A 17,653-nucleotide genomic window follows, 5' to 3' on the forward strand; every position below is an offset into this window, starting at 1 on the left:
AAAGGCTTAACATCTTGGATCTACAAGGAACTCAAACGTGCTGAAAAGAAAAAAACAAACAACCCCATTATAAAATGAGCAAAAGATACGAACAGACACTTCACAAAGGAAGACATCCGAGCAGCCAACAGACACATGAAGAAATGCTCAACCTCGCTAATCATCAGGGAGATGCAAATCAAAACCACACTGAGATACCACCTAACTCCAGTCAGAATGGCAATTATCAATAACTCAAAAAATAACAGTTGGAGAGGGTGTGGCGAAAAGGGAACACTTCTACACTGTTGGTGGGAGTGTAAACTAGTGCAACCTCTGTGGAAAGCAGTGTGGTGATTCCTAAAAGCTTTAAACATCAACCTCCCATATGACCCTGCAATCCCCTTACTGGGAATATACCCTGAAGAACTCAAATCACTCTATAAAAAAGATACCTGCACACGAATATTTATTGCAGCATTGTTCACAATAGCAAGAACCTGGAACCAACCATGCTGTCCATCAAAAGAGGACTGGACTAAAAAAATGTGGTACATATACACGATGGAATACTATGCAGCCAGAAAAAAGAACAAAATCATGAATTTTGCAGCAACCTGGATGGAACTAGAGTCTATAATACTGAGTGACCTCTCACAGAAACAAAGATCTGAGTATCACATGTTTTCACTCATATAGTGGACCTTAATCATCCAACGCACTACCATAAGAAAATGACTGACAGTGGTGGGAAACTATGCGGGGGGGAAAAGGGGGATGGGATTAATGGTAGTAAACATCTGTCTGGGAACGGGGAGACACCTGTTATCAACAAGGGGGCCTGAATGAAGCATATTTGTATATCTAACCCTTAACTGTACCCCACAATATAATAAAAAATACTGATTTAAAAAAATAAAATAAAGGCTTAAAACAAATAAGTCTTTTGCATACCAAATTTTTAAAAATTTGGATGAAGTCCAATTTATCGACTTTCATGGATCATACTTTAAGTGTCATGTCTGAAATTTTCACCAAGCCCTAACTTTTTCTCATGTTATCTACTAAAAGTTTTACAGTTAAAATTTACATTTAAATCTATGATCTGGCTGGGCACGGTGACTCATGCCTGTAATCCCAGCACTTTGGGAGGCAGAGGTGAGAGGACTGCCTGAGCCCACAGGTTTGAGACTAGCCTGGGCAACATGGTGAGACCTTATCTCTACAATAAATCAAAAAATTAGCTAGGAGTGGTGGCACACGCCTGTAGTTCCAGCTGCTTGGAAGGCAGAACCAGAAGGATCACTTGAACCCAGTTGGTTAAGGCTGCGGTGGCTGTAAGAGTGCCACTGCACTCTAGCCTGAGTGATAGAGTGAGACACACACACACAAAATAAGGACGGGTTCAATGGCTCAGCCTGTAATCCTAGCACTTTGAGAAGCCGAGACAAGTGGACTGCCCGAGCCTCTGGGGTCGAGACCAGCATGGGCAACTTGGTGAGACCTCATTTCTACAATAAAAAAAAAATTCGCTGGGCGTGGTAGTGTGCACCTGTAGTTCTGGCTACTTGGAAGGCTGAGGCAGAAGGATTGCCAGATCACAGCATGTTGACACTGGGGTGGCCATGACTGTACCACTGCACTCCAGCCTGGGCGACGGAGTGAGACTCCAATTCAAAAAAAAAAAAAAAAAATTCATGATCCTTTTGAGTTAATTTTCTATCAGATGTGAGGATGAACTAGAAAAAGAAACAAAAGTCAAAGATAAGGGAAGAGAAAGACAATTTAATGGAATAGACTTTAACTACTAAAATTAATTTTAAAACTATTAAAAGAAAACATTTTATGCAAATATTACATTTTTAAAAAGCAAATAAATAGTATTTTAACATTACAAAAAATATGTAGAATCAGAAAACATGAACATAGAGACAATAGCCAGGCACAGTGGTTCATGGCTGTGATTACAGCACTGAGAAGGGAGAATTGCTTGAGGCTAGGGGTTTGAGAATAGCCTGGGCAACAAAGTGAGAGTTCATTTTTAACAAGGTGGGTATCTGTGGTTCTAGATACTCAGGAGGTCAAGGTGAGAGAATCTCTTGAGGCTAGGAGTTCAAGGTTACAGTGAGCTAATTGTGCCACTACACTTTAGCTTGGACAACAGAATAAGACCCTGTTTCTACAAAATAAATAAATAAATGAATGAATAAATAAATGCATGAATAAATAAAGTCAATAATTTGTGTGCCAAAGTGAGATTTCTTACCTACATGCTGACTCAGTGCCTGAATGACATTTGTAGCAGCAGCATAGATGCCTGGATTCTTGGAATTCAAGTTGTTATCCACTATTGCTGGAATTAGCATGTTGATTATAGGAGATAAGTGGTCTCTAAGTAAAGGAATCATTTTGTGCATTGTTTCCAGAGCCACTAGATTTACTTTACTATTAGAATCATGAAGTCGAGATTTAAAAGCATCAAAGATCTGAAAGTAAATTTGTAAATTATTTAAAATAAAATGTTTGTAGCCATTACATTTAAATTCTCCTGGCATTTCATATTTTCCCTACTTTAGTTAGTTTAAACACATACCCACAACATCCTATCACCTGAACTTAGATAACAAAAACTTTATAAAAAATTTGGATACTAAATCAAAGTGTCAAATCTAAGGTAAAAAAGAGAAAGCCTCAAAAATCACTCCTAAAGATATCCCAGTAAAGCCTGAGAATGTGGCTCAGTAGGCAGATGAGTAGCTTACTGTAAATATGAGTAAAATGCTGTTTTCTGGAATGTGCATTTTAGCTTAGCTAATGCTAAGAATTTACAAAAGTTTCTGTTTTTATCTCTCTATTCATGCTAGAAGTAGACATGTAAGTTTTACTGCATTTTGGATCACTTGCCTGTGTCCATTTTCAGGATGATTCTGAGTCATTCATTAATCACTGACATTAAGACAACCTTAGGCTGATTTTAATAACGCTAGTCATAGACTGGGAGCTATGACTCACGCCTATAATCCCAGCACTTTGGGAGGCCAAGTTTAGGTTTGTTATAAAAATTATAGATGCAATTCAGAGTTAAATTTTTTTTTTTTTTTTTTTTAGTTGAGTCTCACTCCCTCCCTAGGATGGAGTGTAGTGTCATGCTCACGGTCACCTGAGAGTTGATCTGTTGGGGTCTGGCGATCCTTCCACCTCAGCCTTCCAAGTAGCTAATTTTTTATTCTGTTGTAGAGACAAGGTCTCACACCAAGTTGTCCAGGCTAGTCTCGAACCCATGGGCCTGAGTAATCCACTCGCCTTGGCCTCTCAAAGTGCTGGGATTACAGGTTTAACCACCAAGCTCGGTCCAGAGTTAAATTTTTATGATTACTTCTTAACCTGATAACTTTAACAAGGATTCCTTGCTCTTTAGAATCCTTAATTTTCATAAACTCAAGGTATAATAAAGGGAACAATCTTTTTTTTTTTTTTTGAGTTGGAGTCTCACTCTGTCGCTCACACTGGAGTACAGTGGTACACTCATGGCCACCCCAGTGTCGACCTGCTGGGCTCCAGTGATCCTTCCGTCTCAACCTTCCAAGCAGCTGGAACTACAGGCATGCACTACCCCACCTGGCTAATTGTTTGATTTGTTGTAGAGATGAGGTCTTGCCAAGTTGCCCGGGCTGGTCTTGAACCCTCAGGCTCAGGCAATCCACTCAACTTGGCCTCCCAAAGTGCTGGGATTACAGGCTGAGCCACTGATCTCAGCAGAAAAATCTTTTAATTAGGTGAATGAAGAGTTACTCTATGAAGCTGAGTCTATTAACTAATAACTCCCAATGTTTATTTATTAATTTATTATTTTTCGTGTTAAGAATAATCTTCAGAGCAACCCTCTCAAGTCCCCTACCACTGTGGGAGCTTTTCTGTTCTGCCCTTTCAATAAATCCTGCTTTCTCAAAAAAAACCCAAAAACCTTCCAAAAGAGATTTGACTTATTTTTACTCAACAGATATTAGAAAATTTAACTTTCTGGCTCCTATGACACAGTAATGTGGTACTTTTCTTCTGAAAATAGAGACAACACCACTGGAATGAAAGAATAGTTAAGGTATATTTGCCAAGTATGTTAATGCATGCTATACATATTTAAAATGGAATTTACTTAATAAATTACAAATAGAATTAACTGAACTATATGTTCATACTGTCCATTAAAAAAATAAGCTGGGCATGGTGGCTCACGCCTATAATCCCAGCACCTCGGGAGGCCGAGGTGAGAGGATTGCCTGAGCCCGCAGGTTTGAGACTAGCCTGGGCAACTTGGCGAGACCTCATCTCTACAAAAAATAAAAAAATTAGCCAGGCATAGTGGTGTGTGCCTGTAGTTCCAGCTACTTGGAAGGCTGAGGCAGAAGGATTACCCGAGCCCAGCAGGTCAAGGCTGCGGTGGCTGGGAGCATGCCATTCCCCTCCCGTCTGGGTGACAAAATGAGACTCCAACTCAAAAAATAATAATAATTAATTGAACAATATTCTGATGATGCTAATTTATGTTCTGTACTATAAACATTTAATATTTCCCTTTCTTTTGCTTGATATCTTCCTAAAGACAGATGTATAAATAAGTATACAGAAATTTCTAGCCCAAATGAAAAGTTTTAATATCTATTCCAAAGCAATATCAAATCTTTTGAATGTCTTTGCTTACTTTTCAAATATTTATTAATTCATTCAACATACAGTTACTGAATGCTAGGTTCTGAGAGCTCTGAGACGATAGAAGCTTCAAAGTTACCATCTGTGACAGAATTCAGACAAATAACTGCTGTTTTCTTACTTTCTTCCAGTCACTTTGAGCTGTTCTAGTATGCTATTAACACAGAAAAATCTAGGCAATGCATTCTTTTCACTGAGCTTATTTTAACACCTTAAAATAATATACAGAAAGTACCAAGATTTAGGGCTATTTTAGTTCATACTAACTAACTTGAATGGCTACAAGTTCCAAATGAAAAGTAATTTTGGCAAGTCCTTACCTTCACAATGTTTCCAACAATAAGCTCTTGATTATTTTCCGTATCTGATAAAAGCTGCTTAATCCCATTAATACGATCACGAAAATCTTTTGCATTTAATAAACCTGTTAAGACTTTAATGTACTCAGCACTTTCTAAGGAATTACGAGGAACTGATTTTCTGATGATTTCACGAACTTCGGTTACCTCTCTAAAGTGAAAGAAAGGTAAACTTAATTTCATTTTTACTATTGTATAAAAACCACAACATAATAAAAAAGTCTCATTATAAGTTCATTTTCTCCAAATTCATAAAATGACCTAACCCACAGCCATAATATCTCTGTCTGGTGTCCCCAAGATTTCACCTAGGTTTGGTGATTTGCTAGGACCTGCACTCATAGGAGTTGATATATAGTTTTACTTATGACTAAAATTTATTATGGCAGAAGGATACCAAACAAAATCAGCAGAGGGAAAATGTGCATAGATGCAAGTTTCCAAGTCCTTTCCCAATGGAGTCAAATAGGATACACTTCTTAATTCCTTCAGCAGTGAGTTGTGATGAAATATGTGAAATGGTGTCTACTAAGGAAGCTTATTAGAGACTTCATGTCCAGGATTTTTGGGGACTTAGTCATGCAGGCAATCTCTGCCTAGGATATACCAAAATTCCAGACTCCCAGAAGGAAAGGAGATCGTTATCATAAATCATATTGTTTGCCCAAACAATTTAGACACAGTAAACTATCTTATTAACTAGGGAATAGTGGGAATTATCTTGAAATCCTAGTTTTCCATGTCAGTCAAGAGCTAACCTTGCAAGCAGGCCTTTTCAAGTATAGCAGTCCCAGGACTATAATATTAACTCTTTTCTGAACAAATTCCTAACTCCTTGAGGTCTAGATAGATTTAACTTGAAACTCTTTCTCAATTCAATCCTTCATAGAAGATTAAGTTAGCCACTCTTATCAGGAAATAGTCAAAATCTCTCCAAAATCCAAGTTCCTAGATACCAATCTATGACCAATCTCTCTATGTGGGCTTTTCTAAGAATAGCAGTCTGAGGACTGCTATGTTAGCTCTTTTCTTCAAAGTATCCATGTGATCATGTATGGGAAAATAAGAAACTCAGACTAGCAGGCAACGATTTAGTATTAGCAGCAGAATGTTTTTCATAGTTATAAAGGAGTAACTCAATGTAGCAGATGATAATCTCGCTGAAATAAAGTCATGAAAATTGTCAGATCTTCAAGACAATGATAACAAGTACCAGTTACCATCATGTCTATGACTAGTATTATTTTTTATTTATTTCATTTTTTGAGTTGGGGGTCTCTGTCTGTCACCTAGGCTGGAGTGTAGTGGCACAATCATAGCTCACTGCAGCCTCGACCTCCTGGGCTTAGGCAATCCTTTAGCCTCAGCCTCATGAGTAGCTGGGGCTACAGGCATGCATCACCATGCCTAGCTAATTTTTTTATTTTTTGTGAAGACAAGAGCTTCCTATGTTGCCTAGGGTGGCTCAAACTCCTGGGCTCAAGCAATCATCCTGCCTTGGCCTCCCAAAGTGCTGGGATTATAGGCGTGAGCCATAGCTCCCGGTCTATGACTAGTGTTATTAAAATCAGCCTAAGGTTGTCGTAATGTCAGTGATTAATGAATGACTCAGAATCATCCTGAAAATGGACACAGGCAAGTGATCCAAAATGCAGATCCTAGATGTATTTAACATTAGTTTTAATTTGTTCACATCTTGAACCCCTAGAATCAGGCAATCCTCTTGCCATGGCCTCCCAAAGTGTTGGCATTACAGGTTGAGCCACCGCAAAAAACACTTTAAAAAGACATACCAGGAAGTGCAAGTCAAAATCACAATGTGTTAAAGAAAAAAAATTATCCTAACAAAATTGTTAAAATGGTAAGAAAGACTTTATTCAAGAGGGATCATGACTATTGCAATGGGGAGAAAAACAGTGCTCAACTCTGATTACAGTAAAGACAGCCAATAAGCTGAACGAAGAGGTCAGTGGATGAAAAATTATTAAGAGGAGACATCAAGAGTAGGAGGTTTCTTGCTAAACTGGCCCAATAAGATTCATGCTAAAGGTAAGCCAAGGACTTATACATCAAAGGTGGAGGATGAGGAACCTGATCAGATAGCGAGAATGATCATAAATCAAGCGAAGGAGTGGGTGGGGTGTATAACTTAGCAGGATACTATGCTAAGACTGGGTTAGGCAAGCCAAAAACAGAGCTCAAGGACAAAGCCTAAATGAAAAGTGGGATCAGAGGAGCCTGTCTATAGTTTGGTTGAGAAGAGTTTTCACCAAATGAAATATCAGTTTACACCTACCCACTGTGATTATTAACAAGTGTTAGTGAGAATGTGAAGAAACACTGGATTTTATTTTATTTTACTTTTTTGTAAGAGCATAAAGTGACTATTTATTATATCATTTGATCCTCTTAGGTATCATATGAATTGACAGAAGAGTGTTAATTCTATTTTACAGAAAGGAAAAATTTATAGAAATAAGGTAATTTGGCCAAGAAGTGGCAGAAATAGGATCTATATTGGGTCTCCAGAACCCAGGTTACAAATATAGGCTGGACCAACTTTGGATGCTAAGAAAATATCAGGCAGCTGCTAAGGCTCTTTACTACTAGATTTTCCATGTGAATCTGAAGGACTTAAGTCTGGGAGGCTCTGTCTCCAGAGAAAGTTCAGAAAAATGAATGGAATTTAGTAAAGATAAAATAACTTGGTCACTATCAGTCACATAGAGTTTCCAGCCTCTTTTTTGTTTTGACGGTTGAAACCCTTTACATGAGTGCACTTGAAGGGGGGAGGGGAAGGGGAACACAGCTCATCATCAAGGGTACCTGATCTCAAACCAGGTGAAGTGGGGACCAAAGTGAGGCCAAAACTTTACCTACACAGTGACCATTTGCATATCCAACCGCGAACTGCATCCCACCTCTTCAAAACAAACAAAAGATAATTAGTTAATTTTTTTTGTTGTTTTAGGCAATGGTTTCCTTTTCTTTTCTTTTTCTTTTTTTTTCTATTTTAAAGATATGGCTCACAATCCAGGGCTGGGTACACAAATGTTCACTATGCAGGTACCTCTGCTAATGAGGTTTGCCCCCCGCCTCCCCTGGCAGATTCCCAGTCCCACCTCTGTCCTCCCACCTTTGCCAATCCCACCTCTGCCCTCCCCTGGCAGTTTCCCATTACTGCCAAACCTTTTAAAATAGTATTACGATGATTGTTCAAGGCCCACTTATAAGTAAGAACATATGATATTCAGCTCTTTGCTTCTGAATATTTCAATATTATAGATTCTAAGTCTATCCAGGTTGCTGTGAAGTTCATAATTTTGTCCTTCTTTATGGCTACATAATATTCTATCATGTATATGTACTATGTTTTTTAAATCTAGTCCTCTTTTGATGGGAAGCACAGTTGGTTCCATGTTTTTGTTATTGAAAACTGGATTTTAAATGAGACTTTAGACCAAATGAACAGAATATTCTACTGAACAACTACTGAAAAATATACATTCTTCTCATCAGCACATGGAACCTTCTCTAAGCTAGACCATATGTTAGATCATAAGCAAGCACATTTAAAAAAATCAAAATCATATCAAGTATCTTCATAGACAATAATGAATAAAACTAGAAATCAATACCAAGAGAAACTTTGGAAACTATGCAAATACCAGAAAACCAAACAACATGTTCCTGAATATCACTGGGTTAACAATAAAAAATGAGATGAACATTAAAAAAAATGAAATAAATAAAAATGTTAACATAATATACACAAATCTGTGGGATGTGCAAAAGCAGTGCTAAGAGGAAAGTTTTAGCATGAAATTCCTGTTTTGAAAAAGTAGAAAGACCACAAATTAACAACCTAATGTTACACCTCAAGAAATTAGAAGAACAAGAATAAACCAAACCCAAAGTTAGCAGAGGAAAAGAAATAACAAAGATCAGATCAGAACTAAATGAAATAGAAACCAAAAAAATCAATACAAAAAAGCAACAAAATGAAAAGTTGGTTCTTCAAAAAGATAAACAAAATTGAAAACCACTAGCTAGACTAACCAAGAAGACAGAAGATCCAAACAAACAAAACCAGAAGTGAAAGAGGAGTCATTACAACTGATACCCCAGAAACAGAAAAGGCCATGAGAGACAGTTATGAACAACTATGTGCTCATGAACTGGAAAAAAAAATTAGAGAAAATGAATATATTCCTGGAAACATACAAGCTCCAAGACTGAACCAGGAAAAAATAGAAATCCAGATCCAGATGAATTAACAACCAGATTCTACCAAATGTACAAAGAACTAATACCTCCTGAAACTGTTCCAAAAAATCAAGTAGGAGGGATTCTCTCAAACTCATTCTACAAGACCAGTATCATCCTGATACTAAAAATAGACAGTATATAACAACAAAAAAGAAGACTACAGACAAGTATTCCTGATGAACATAGATGCAAAAATCCTCAACAAAATAGTAACAAAGTCTAACAGCATATCAGAAAAATAATTCACCATGAGTTAGTGAGTTTTATACCAGGGATGAAAGGATGGTTCAACATACACATATCAATACATGTGATAAGTCACATAAACAGAATGAAGGATAAAAAAACATATGATCACCTCAATAGATGAAGAAAAAGCATTTAATAAAATTCAGCATCTCTTCATGATAAAAATCCTCAAAAAACTAGGCACAGACGGAACATACCACAAAATAATAAAGGCCATATACAACAAATCCATAGCGCACTGAACTGGGAAAAGTTGAAAGCATTCTCTCTAAGAACTGGAATAAGAAAGGGATGTTCACTTTCACCACTCCTATTCAACGTAGTACTGGACACTGCTGACAGAGCAATCTAGCAAGAAAAAGAAATAAAAGGCATACAAACTGGAAAAGAGGAAATCAAATTATCCCTATTTGCTGATGATATGATGCTTTACCTAAAAAATCCCAAATACTCCACCACAGAACTCTTTTTTTGTTTTTTTGAATTGGAGTCTTACTCCGTCGCCCAGACTGGAGTGCAGTGGCCGCTCCCGGCCACCACAGCCTCGACCTAAGTAGCTGGAACTACAGGCGTGCACTACCACACCCGGCTAATTTTTGATTTATTACAGAGATGAGGTCTCACCAAGTTGCCCGGGTGGGTCTCGAACCCACAGGCTCAGGCAATCCACTCACCTTGGCCTCCCAAAGCGCTGGGATTACAGGCTGAGCTACCGAGTCCTTAGATTTGATAAATGAACTCAGTAGTTTTAAGATACAAAAATCAACATACAAAAATTAGTAGCATTTCTATACATCAATAATGATCAAGCTGAGAATCAAAAAGGTAATCTCATTTAAAATAGCTACAAAAAATTAGAATACCTAGGAATATATTTAACCAAGGAGGTGAAAGATCTCTATAAGGAAACTATAAAACACTGATGATGAAATAAATGTAGATGACACAAACAAATGGAAAAATCCCAAGCTCATGGATTGGAATAATTAATATTATTAAAATGACTGTACTGCCCAAAGCAATCTACAGATTCAATGCAATCTCCATCAAAATATCATTTTTTTTTTTTTTTTTTGAGTTGGAGTCTCATTCTATTGCCTAGGCTGAAGGGCAATGGCACGCTCAGGGCCACTGCAGCCTTGACCTGCTGGGCTCAAGCAATCCTTCTGCTTCAGCCTTTCAAGTAGCTGGAACTACAGGCATGCGCCACCACGCCTGGCTAATTTTTTGATTTACTGTAGAGATGAGGTCTCACCAAGTTGCCCAGGCTGGTCTCGAACCTGTGAGCTCAGGCGATACTCTCACCTCAAATGCATAAGAAACAAAAACAAATAGACAAACTGAAAAGGTTTGGTTAAATTTAAAAGGTACTGCATAACAACAGAAATAATCATTAAAAGGGAACAAATACCCTATTGAAATGGGAAAAACCATTTGCAAACTAAGCATCCAACAGGGGAACAGAACTATAACTTATGGAGGACTTGGACAACTCAACAACAAAAAAACCCAAATAAAAAGTGGACAAATATAAGGCAGTTTTCAAAAGAAGACATACAAATGGCCAACAAGCATTTGAAAAATGTTCAACACCACTAATCATCCGATAAATACAAATGAAAAACACAATGAGATATTATCTTACATCAGTCAGAATGGCTATTATTAAAAAGACAAAAAATAACAGATGTTGGTGAGAATGCAGAGAAAAGGGAATGCTTATACACTGTTAGTGGAAAGTTAATTAGTACAGCCTTTATGGAAAATAGTATGAAGATTTCTCAAAGAACTAAAAACAGAACTACCATTAGATCCAGCTATCCCAGCTATTGGGTATCAACCCAGAGGAAAATACATCATTATATCAACAAGATACCTACACTCATATATTTATTATGGCACTACTCACAATAGCAAAGATATGGAATCAACCTTAGTGTCCATCAATAGATGCTATTCAGCCGTTAAAAAAAAAAAATCATGCCTTTTGCAGTAGCATAGGGAACTAAAGGTAGCAAAACAACCTAAGCAGAAAAATTCAGAAACAGAAAGAAAAATATCCACTTATAAGTGGAAGTTAAATAATGTAAACATGTGCACATGGATATTGCAGACTGATAGACACTGGAGACTCCAAAGGGTGAGGAGGTGAGAGTGGAGTAGATGATGAGAAATTATTTAATGGATGCAATGTACATTATTCAGGTGATGAATACACTAAAAGCTCAAATTACACCAGTATGCAATATATACACATAGGAAAACTGTACTTGTATTCTTAAATTTATGCAAATAAAAGTATATTAAATGTTAAGTATGTTTCAAAATTGCATATACAATATATGTATAAAAATTTTAAAAGCAGTTTTTTTCTGGCTGTTGGTATTATGAACAATTTGGTTAAATTCTTCTTTCAATATTTGTATTCGCTAAAGTTTTTTTTTTCTTTAATCATAATTATGTATTACCTTTAGAAACAGGTGAAAAATATAAAGGCTATTAACTTTAATTTATTTTAATTAATTAATTTATTTTTTGAGTTGGAGTCTCACTCTGTCACCCAGACTGGAGTGCAGAGGCCACTCCTGGCCACCTCAGCCTCGACCTGCTGGGCTCCATTGATCCTTCTGCCTCAGCCTTCCAAGTAGCTGGAACTACAGGCACGCGCTACCACGCCCGGCTAATTTTTTTATTTATTGTAGAGACGAGGTCTCGTCAAGTTGCCCAGGTGGGTCTCGAAATGGCGGGCTCAGGCAATTCACTCACCTCAGACTCCCAAAGTGCGGGATTACAGGCTGAGCCACCAAACCCGGCTTGGGCTATTAATTTTAAAAAATTAATCAGAATTATCCAAGATAGGCCTACTATTGACAACTTCAGTAACACTAAAGCTATAATAATATTTAGTGTATGTATAAGCAAGTTGCTGTAAATATATTAAATCTAATTACCTCACACTTTTTAGGTCCATACCAAACTTCTAAAACTCCATTAAATTCTGGCAAATAGCCCTGGAATATCTCATGAAAACATTCAAATGAGACTACTATCATTAGGGAGTATTTCTCTAATGATATGGACTATCAAATCATCTTACCTTTCAGCTGAGTTGAAAGCATCTCTAGAAACAGATGATGATCTAGTATTTCCAACACTGCCAGTATGAGATCGTCTTCCTTTTGCTGAAGGAGTATCTAGTGGTATCTCTCCCAAACCCTGTAAGTAAATATAAAAAGACAATATAAGAAGTCTTAAGACTAGTAGTGAAATAACTTGCAAAATGTAATTTTCAAATAAGTCATTATTAAGTTTTTTTAAGATTGAAAGTATTTTATTTATTTATTTAATTTTAAAGACGTGGGGTACAATTCAGGATTAGGTATGCAAGTGGTCATTGTACAGGTAAAGTCTGGGCCTCCTTTTGGTCCCCACTTTTGCCTGGTTTGAGATCAGGTACCCCAATTGATGTTATTTGCCCCACCTCCCCACTGGCAAGTCCCACTACTGCCAGTCCCTTTATTATAGTACTATGGTAAATGGTCAGAGTCTGCTAATGAATGATAAAAGTATTTTAATCATCTGCCATATTTATGTAATCCCAGCACTTTGGGAGGCTGAGGTGAGTGGATTGCCTGAGTCCACGGGTTCAAGACCCGCCTGGGCAACTTGGTGAGACCTCATCTCTACAATAAAATCAAAAATTGACTGGGCGTGGTAGCACGTGCCTGTAGTTCCAACTACTTGGAAGGCTGAGGCAGAAGGATTGCCAGAGTCCAGTGGCCGGGAGCGGCCACTGCACTCCAGTCTGGGTGACAGAGTGAGACTCCAACTCAAAAAAAAAAAAGAATATCAGACACAGAAAACACCTTGTAATTAGTAGTAGTAAACTAACAAAATATGTGACTAATAGGAAATTGCATATTGATTTGTTAAAAGACATTGTTTAGGCTGGGCATGGTGGCTTATGCCTATAATCCCAGCAATTTGGGAGGCGGAGGCGGGAAGACTGCCTGAGCTCAGGGGTTCGAGAAAGATAGTATAAGAAGTCAAGGCTGTGGTGGTTGTATGTGTGCCACTGCAATCCAGCCTGGATGACAGAGTGAGACTCTGATTCAAAAAAAAAAAAAAAAAAAAAGAAACAAAAAGGCACTGTTTAAAAATTTTTAAATTTTATAACTACTCTTCTTACAGTTTAAAATCTATATGGAAAACAACACATTTCATAAACAATGTGTTCCTCTGCAACACCAGGAGTGTAAGAATGAACATTTAACTTTTTAAAAATTTTTTGAGTTGGAGTCTCACTCTGCCACTCATGCTGGAGGGCAGTGGTACGCTCCTGGCCACCACAGCCTGGAACTGTTGGGCTCAGGCGATCTTTCCGCCTCAGTCTTCCAAGTAGCTGGAACTACAGTCAAGTGCCACCATGCCCAGCTAATTTTTTGATTTATTGTAGAGATGAAGTCTTGGCAATTTACCCAGGCTGGTCTTGAACCCATGGGCTCAGACAATCCTCTCACCTTGACCTCCCAAAGTGCTGGGATTACAGGTGTGAATTACTGTGCCCATCAGAATGAACATTTTAGTAAGAATTATTTAAAATCTTTTTTCCCCTGATACTTGTACTGCTAGTGACTCACAAATACAATCTGCCTCACTTTAGTAAGATTTTTTGTTCTATATGAATTAAACAGAAATCTTCAAGCTCAATAGCCAGAAAACAATGCTCTAAAATACACATCTTTATAATATTATACCTTCATAAATGAGTCCTTAGCCCAAGGCCATCAGAGAGAAATGATGTAAACTACAATAGAAAAATTCTACATTATTGGGGCTGGGTGCAGTGGCTCATGCCTGCAATTCCAGCACTTTGGGAGGCCAAGGCAGGAGGAATGCTTGAGGCCAAGAGTTCAAGACAAGCCTAAGCAGCATAGTGAGGCCCTGTCTCTACAAAAAAAAGCTTTAGAAGTTAGTTGGGCATGGTGGTGCATGCCTGTAGTCCTAATCCTTGGGAGGCTGAGGTAGGAGAATTGCTTGAGCCCAGGAGGTCAAGGATACAGTGAGCTAAGACTGTATGGCTGCACTGCAGCCTAAGTAACACAGCGAGATCCTGCCTTAAAAAAAAAGTTACAAAAATTCTTCATTAACTTAAACATGTTTTTAAAAAATGATATATAAATTGATTACTTTTTACATTTTATTTTACTTGGTATTCTTCCAGTCACTCATTTGACAGATATTACTGAATCCCCATTATCTACCAAGACAAATGAGACATGACACTTAACCCTTAAAGAAGGACTCCCTATAAACACTCTGCAGTGTGGTAATAGCTCTAATAGTGGAACATACAAGGCAAATAAAGCAAGTACCTAGCATGGTAAATATTACTATCCTCATTTTATAAAAATAAAAATTTTAGTTAAGACACTAAGTGGCATTCCTAAAATTAGGCAGTTGCTAATTGTCAGAGTTGTGATTCAAACCCAAGTTTTACAACTTCAATGAACCAAACTACATTGTACCAAACATCAAGCTTCTGTTCAATAAACATTTACTTCCTATGTATATCTACTTAGTACTGCTGTTGCTGAAATGCTCTCATAGATAATATTCCAAATGGTCAACAGAGAAATAATCAAATAAATAATTATTTCTATCTTTTACTTTAATAAAAAAATAAACTTTGTTTTTAGAGTAATTTATAAACAGGCCAGAAGCAGTGGCTCACACTTGTAATCCCAGCACTTTGGGAGGCCACGGTGGCAAGATCGCTTGAGCCTAGGAGTTGGAGACCAGCCTAGGCAACCCAGTGAGACCTCATCTCCATAAATAATTCAGTTAGTCAGCTGTGGTGATGCATGCCTGTAGTCCCAGCTACTTGGGAATTGAAGGCGGAAGGATCCCTGGAGCCCAGGAGGTCCAGCCAGTGGTGAGCCGTGATTGTACCACTGCACTTTTTTTGGTTTAAGTTATTTATAAAACAAACTTTTCCCACATACCTTTTGCCGTAAGTTTTTAACAGATTCCTTAATATATGGCAAATCTTTAGATGGGACATACTTTTCAAGCATTCTTTCAAAGTTAGGATGACACATCATGAGGAAGAGCATCTTTCGACCGTAATACCTACAGATATTTGAGAAATAGGTAAATAATTTTATTTATATTAACAAGCTTAGATTCTGTCTTCAGATGCAATTTTTTCATTAGAAAAAACCCTATCAACATCAACATGATCACCCCATTTTTAAGTAAGATGATGAAATGTAGATAAATTACTATATAGTACTAGAGAGCACAGATGATCTTCCACAATGGTTTGACTTATGATTTTTTTGGGACTAAATGATGGTGTGAAAGAGATATGCATTCAGTAGAAACCATACTTTGAATTCTGATCTTGGTCTGGGCTAGGAATGCTCAGAGAATACTCTCTTGAGATGCTGGGAGGCAACAGCAAGCCACAGCTCCCAGTCAGCCAAGCAATCATGATACTCTATGATGAACTATGTTGCCAGATGATTTTGCCCAAATGTAGGCTAGTGTAAGTATTCTGAGCACATTTAAAGTAGATAGAGTAGGCTAAGCTATAATGTTCAGTAGGTGAAGTGCATTAAATGCATTTTTGGCTAAAGATATTTTCAATCTGTGATGGGTTTACTGGGACATAATCCCATCGTAAATTGAGGAGCATCTGTATTGGATTCTCTTGCCTCTACAAGCCCACTTGTAAATCACTATGTATTCAAATCTTTCAGTCATGTGTCAGATGGAGAGCCAAAAGCATTGATTTTTTTTATTCTTCAGGCATCAAGGGTCCATATCAAAGCTGGCATCTGGCAGAATTGTGAGTTAGGAAGAAGTTGTCTTTGTCCTGGTCTCCTTGCTTTTTGACCTTCTGCTGCCTACCTGCTGGCCAGATGTTCAAGCCTGAGTCAACCCTCCCTAGGTCCTATATTTCTGATTCTCTTTTTCCCTAGTCAAAATTCACCTGGGGTACAACTCTTCAAAATCCTGTTCTCTGCTTCCTAAAAATACAGCCAAGGTTAGTTAAGCCAAATCATCCTGATGGTGGAATTGCAGATTTCATGGAAGTACACATTGGAGCTATTTTAGCACAGAGCTATCTTATAGTACCTCAAAATAATACCACATTATTAATCTTCAAGGAGGTCTGGACCTAAAATAAATTATGGTTATACTTTTGCATACAATTTGGAATATATGGGACTAGAAGAACCAGAGAACAGACTTTTGTGGGGGAAGGGTACAGAATGATCTTAAGACCCCTCTAAATGTAATGAAATTGCAGAAAGGGAGGTGATGACAGGGATAAACATTATCTTTTTCTCCCCATAACCAGAATAAAGTCTATACCCAGGTAAGTAGCTCCTAACCTGTTATAGTTTCAAGGACAATTCTAATGTCTACCCTGGAGTGTTAAGGAATGTAAGTCCACTATAGGGCCCAATTATATGGGAAAGGCTAAATCAAACAAGTAAGCTAGGGACACAGCATGTGAAAAATATTAAAACTCGAAAATTAACTATTACATAATTTTATAATTTTGAATAAGAATCTAAGAAATGACAAAATGAGTTACTACACCATTAAGAAAAGGTTGAGTAAAGCAGCACACAAGACAACGATTAAGAATCTTTTTTTGTTCCTAACTAGTCTATAATGAACTAACCCTCTTACATTTTTTTGAACATTAACGTGGTATGCAGAACTTCTAAAAATGTTTCCCTCAAAATGTCCTCGAAACCCTAAAATTTGTGAATATAATGAGATATCACTCCTAGGATTGTTATGACACAAGCTGACCTTTACACAGGGAGAGATGTGAGTGGACCTAATCTAATCAAATGACCACTTGAAAACAGAGAGCTTTGTTGAAAACAGAGAGCTTGCGAGGCTCAGTGGCTCAGCCTGTAATCCCGTACCTTTGGGAGGCTGAGGTGAGTGGATTGCCTGAGTCCACGGGTTCGAGACCTGCCTGGGCAGCGAGGCCTCATCTCTACAATAAATCAAAAAATCAGCCAGGTGTGGTAGCGCGCGCCTGTAGTTCTGGCTACTTGGAA

At 37.7% G+C, this 17,653-nt stretch overlaps 1 protein-coding gene across 1 annotated transcript in view; it reads right to left on the reverse strand.

The window, feature by feature from the left end:
* The window catches only part of LOC103263182 (TOG array regulator of axonemal microtubules protein 1-like), a gene marked incomplete at its 5' end in the record, with an annotated part of 32,140 nt that overhangs the window by 10,022 nt on the left and 4,465 nt on the right, over window positions 1-17,653 (reverse strand). The window contains 4 exons of the mRNA XM_008060864.1: window positions 2,246-2,465; window positions 5,007-5,196; window positions 12,661-12,779; window positions 15,569-15,695. Coding sequence (XP_008059055.1) covers window positions 2,246-2,465; window positions 5,007-5,196; window positions 12,661-12,779; window positions 15,569-15,695 — 656 coding nt within the window. The remainder of the gene's footprint in view (window positions 1-2,245; window positions 2,466-5,006; window positions 5,197-12,660; window positions 12,780-15,568; window positions 15,696-17,653) is intronic.

The sequence above is a fragment of the Carlito syrichta genome, unplaced genomic scaffold (assembly GCF_000164805.1).
Source record: "Carlito syrichta isolate Samal-C Ts95f unplaced genomic scaffold, Tarsius_syrichta-2.0.1 Scaffold304749, whole genome shotgun sequence".
In the NCBI taxonomy this organism is placed as follows: domain Eukaryota; kingdom Metazoa; phylum Chordata; class Mammalia; order Primates; family Tarsiidae; genus Carlito; species Carlito syrichta.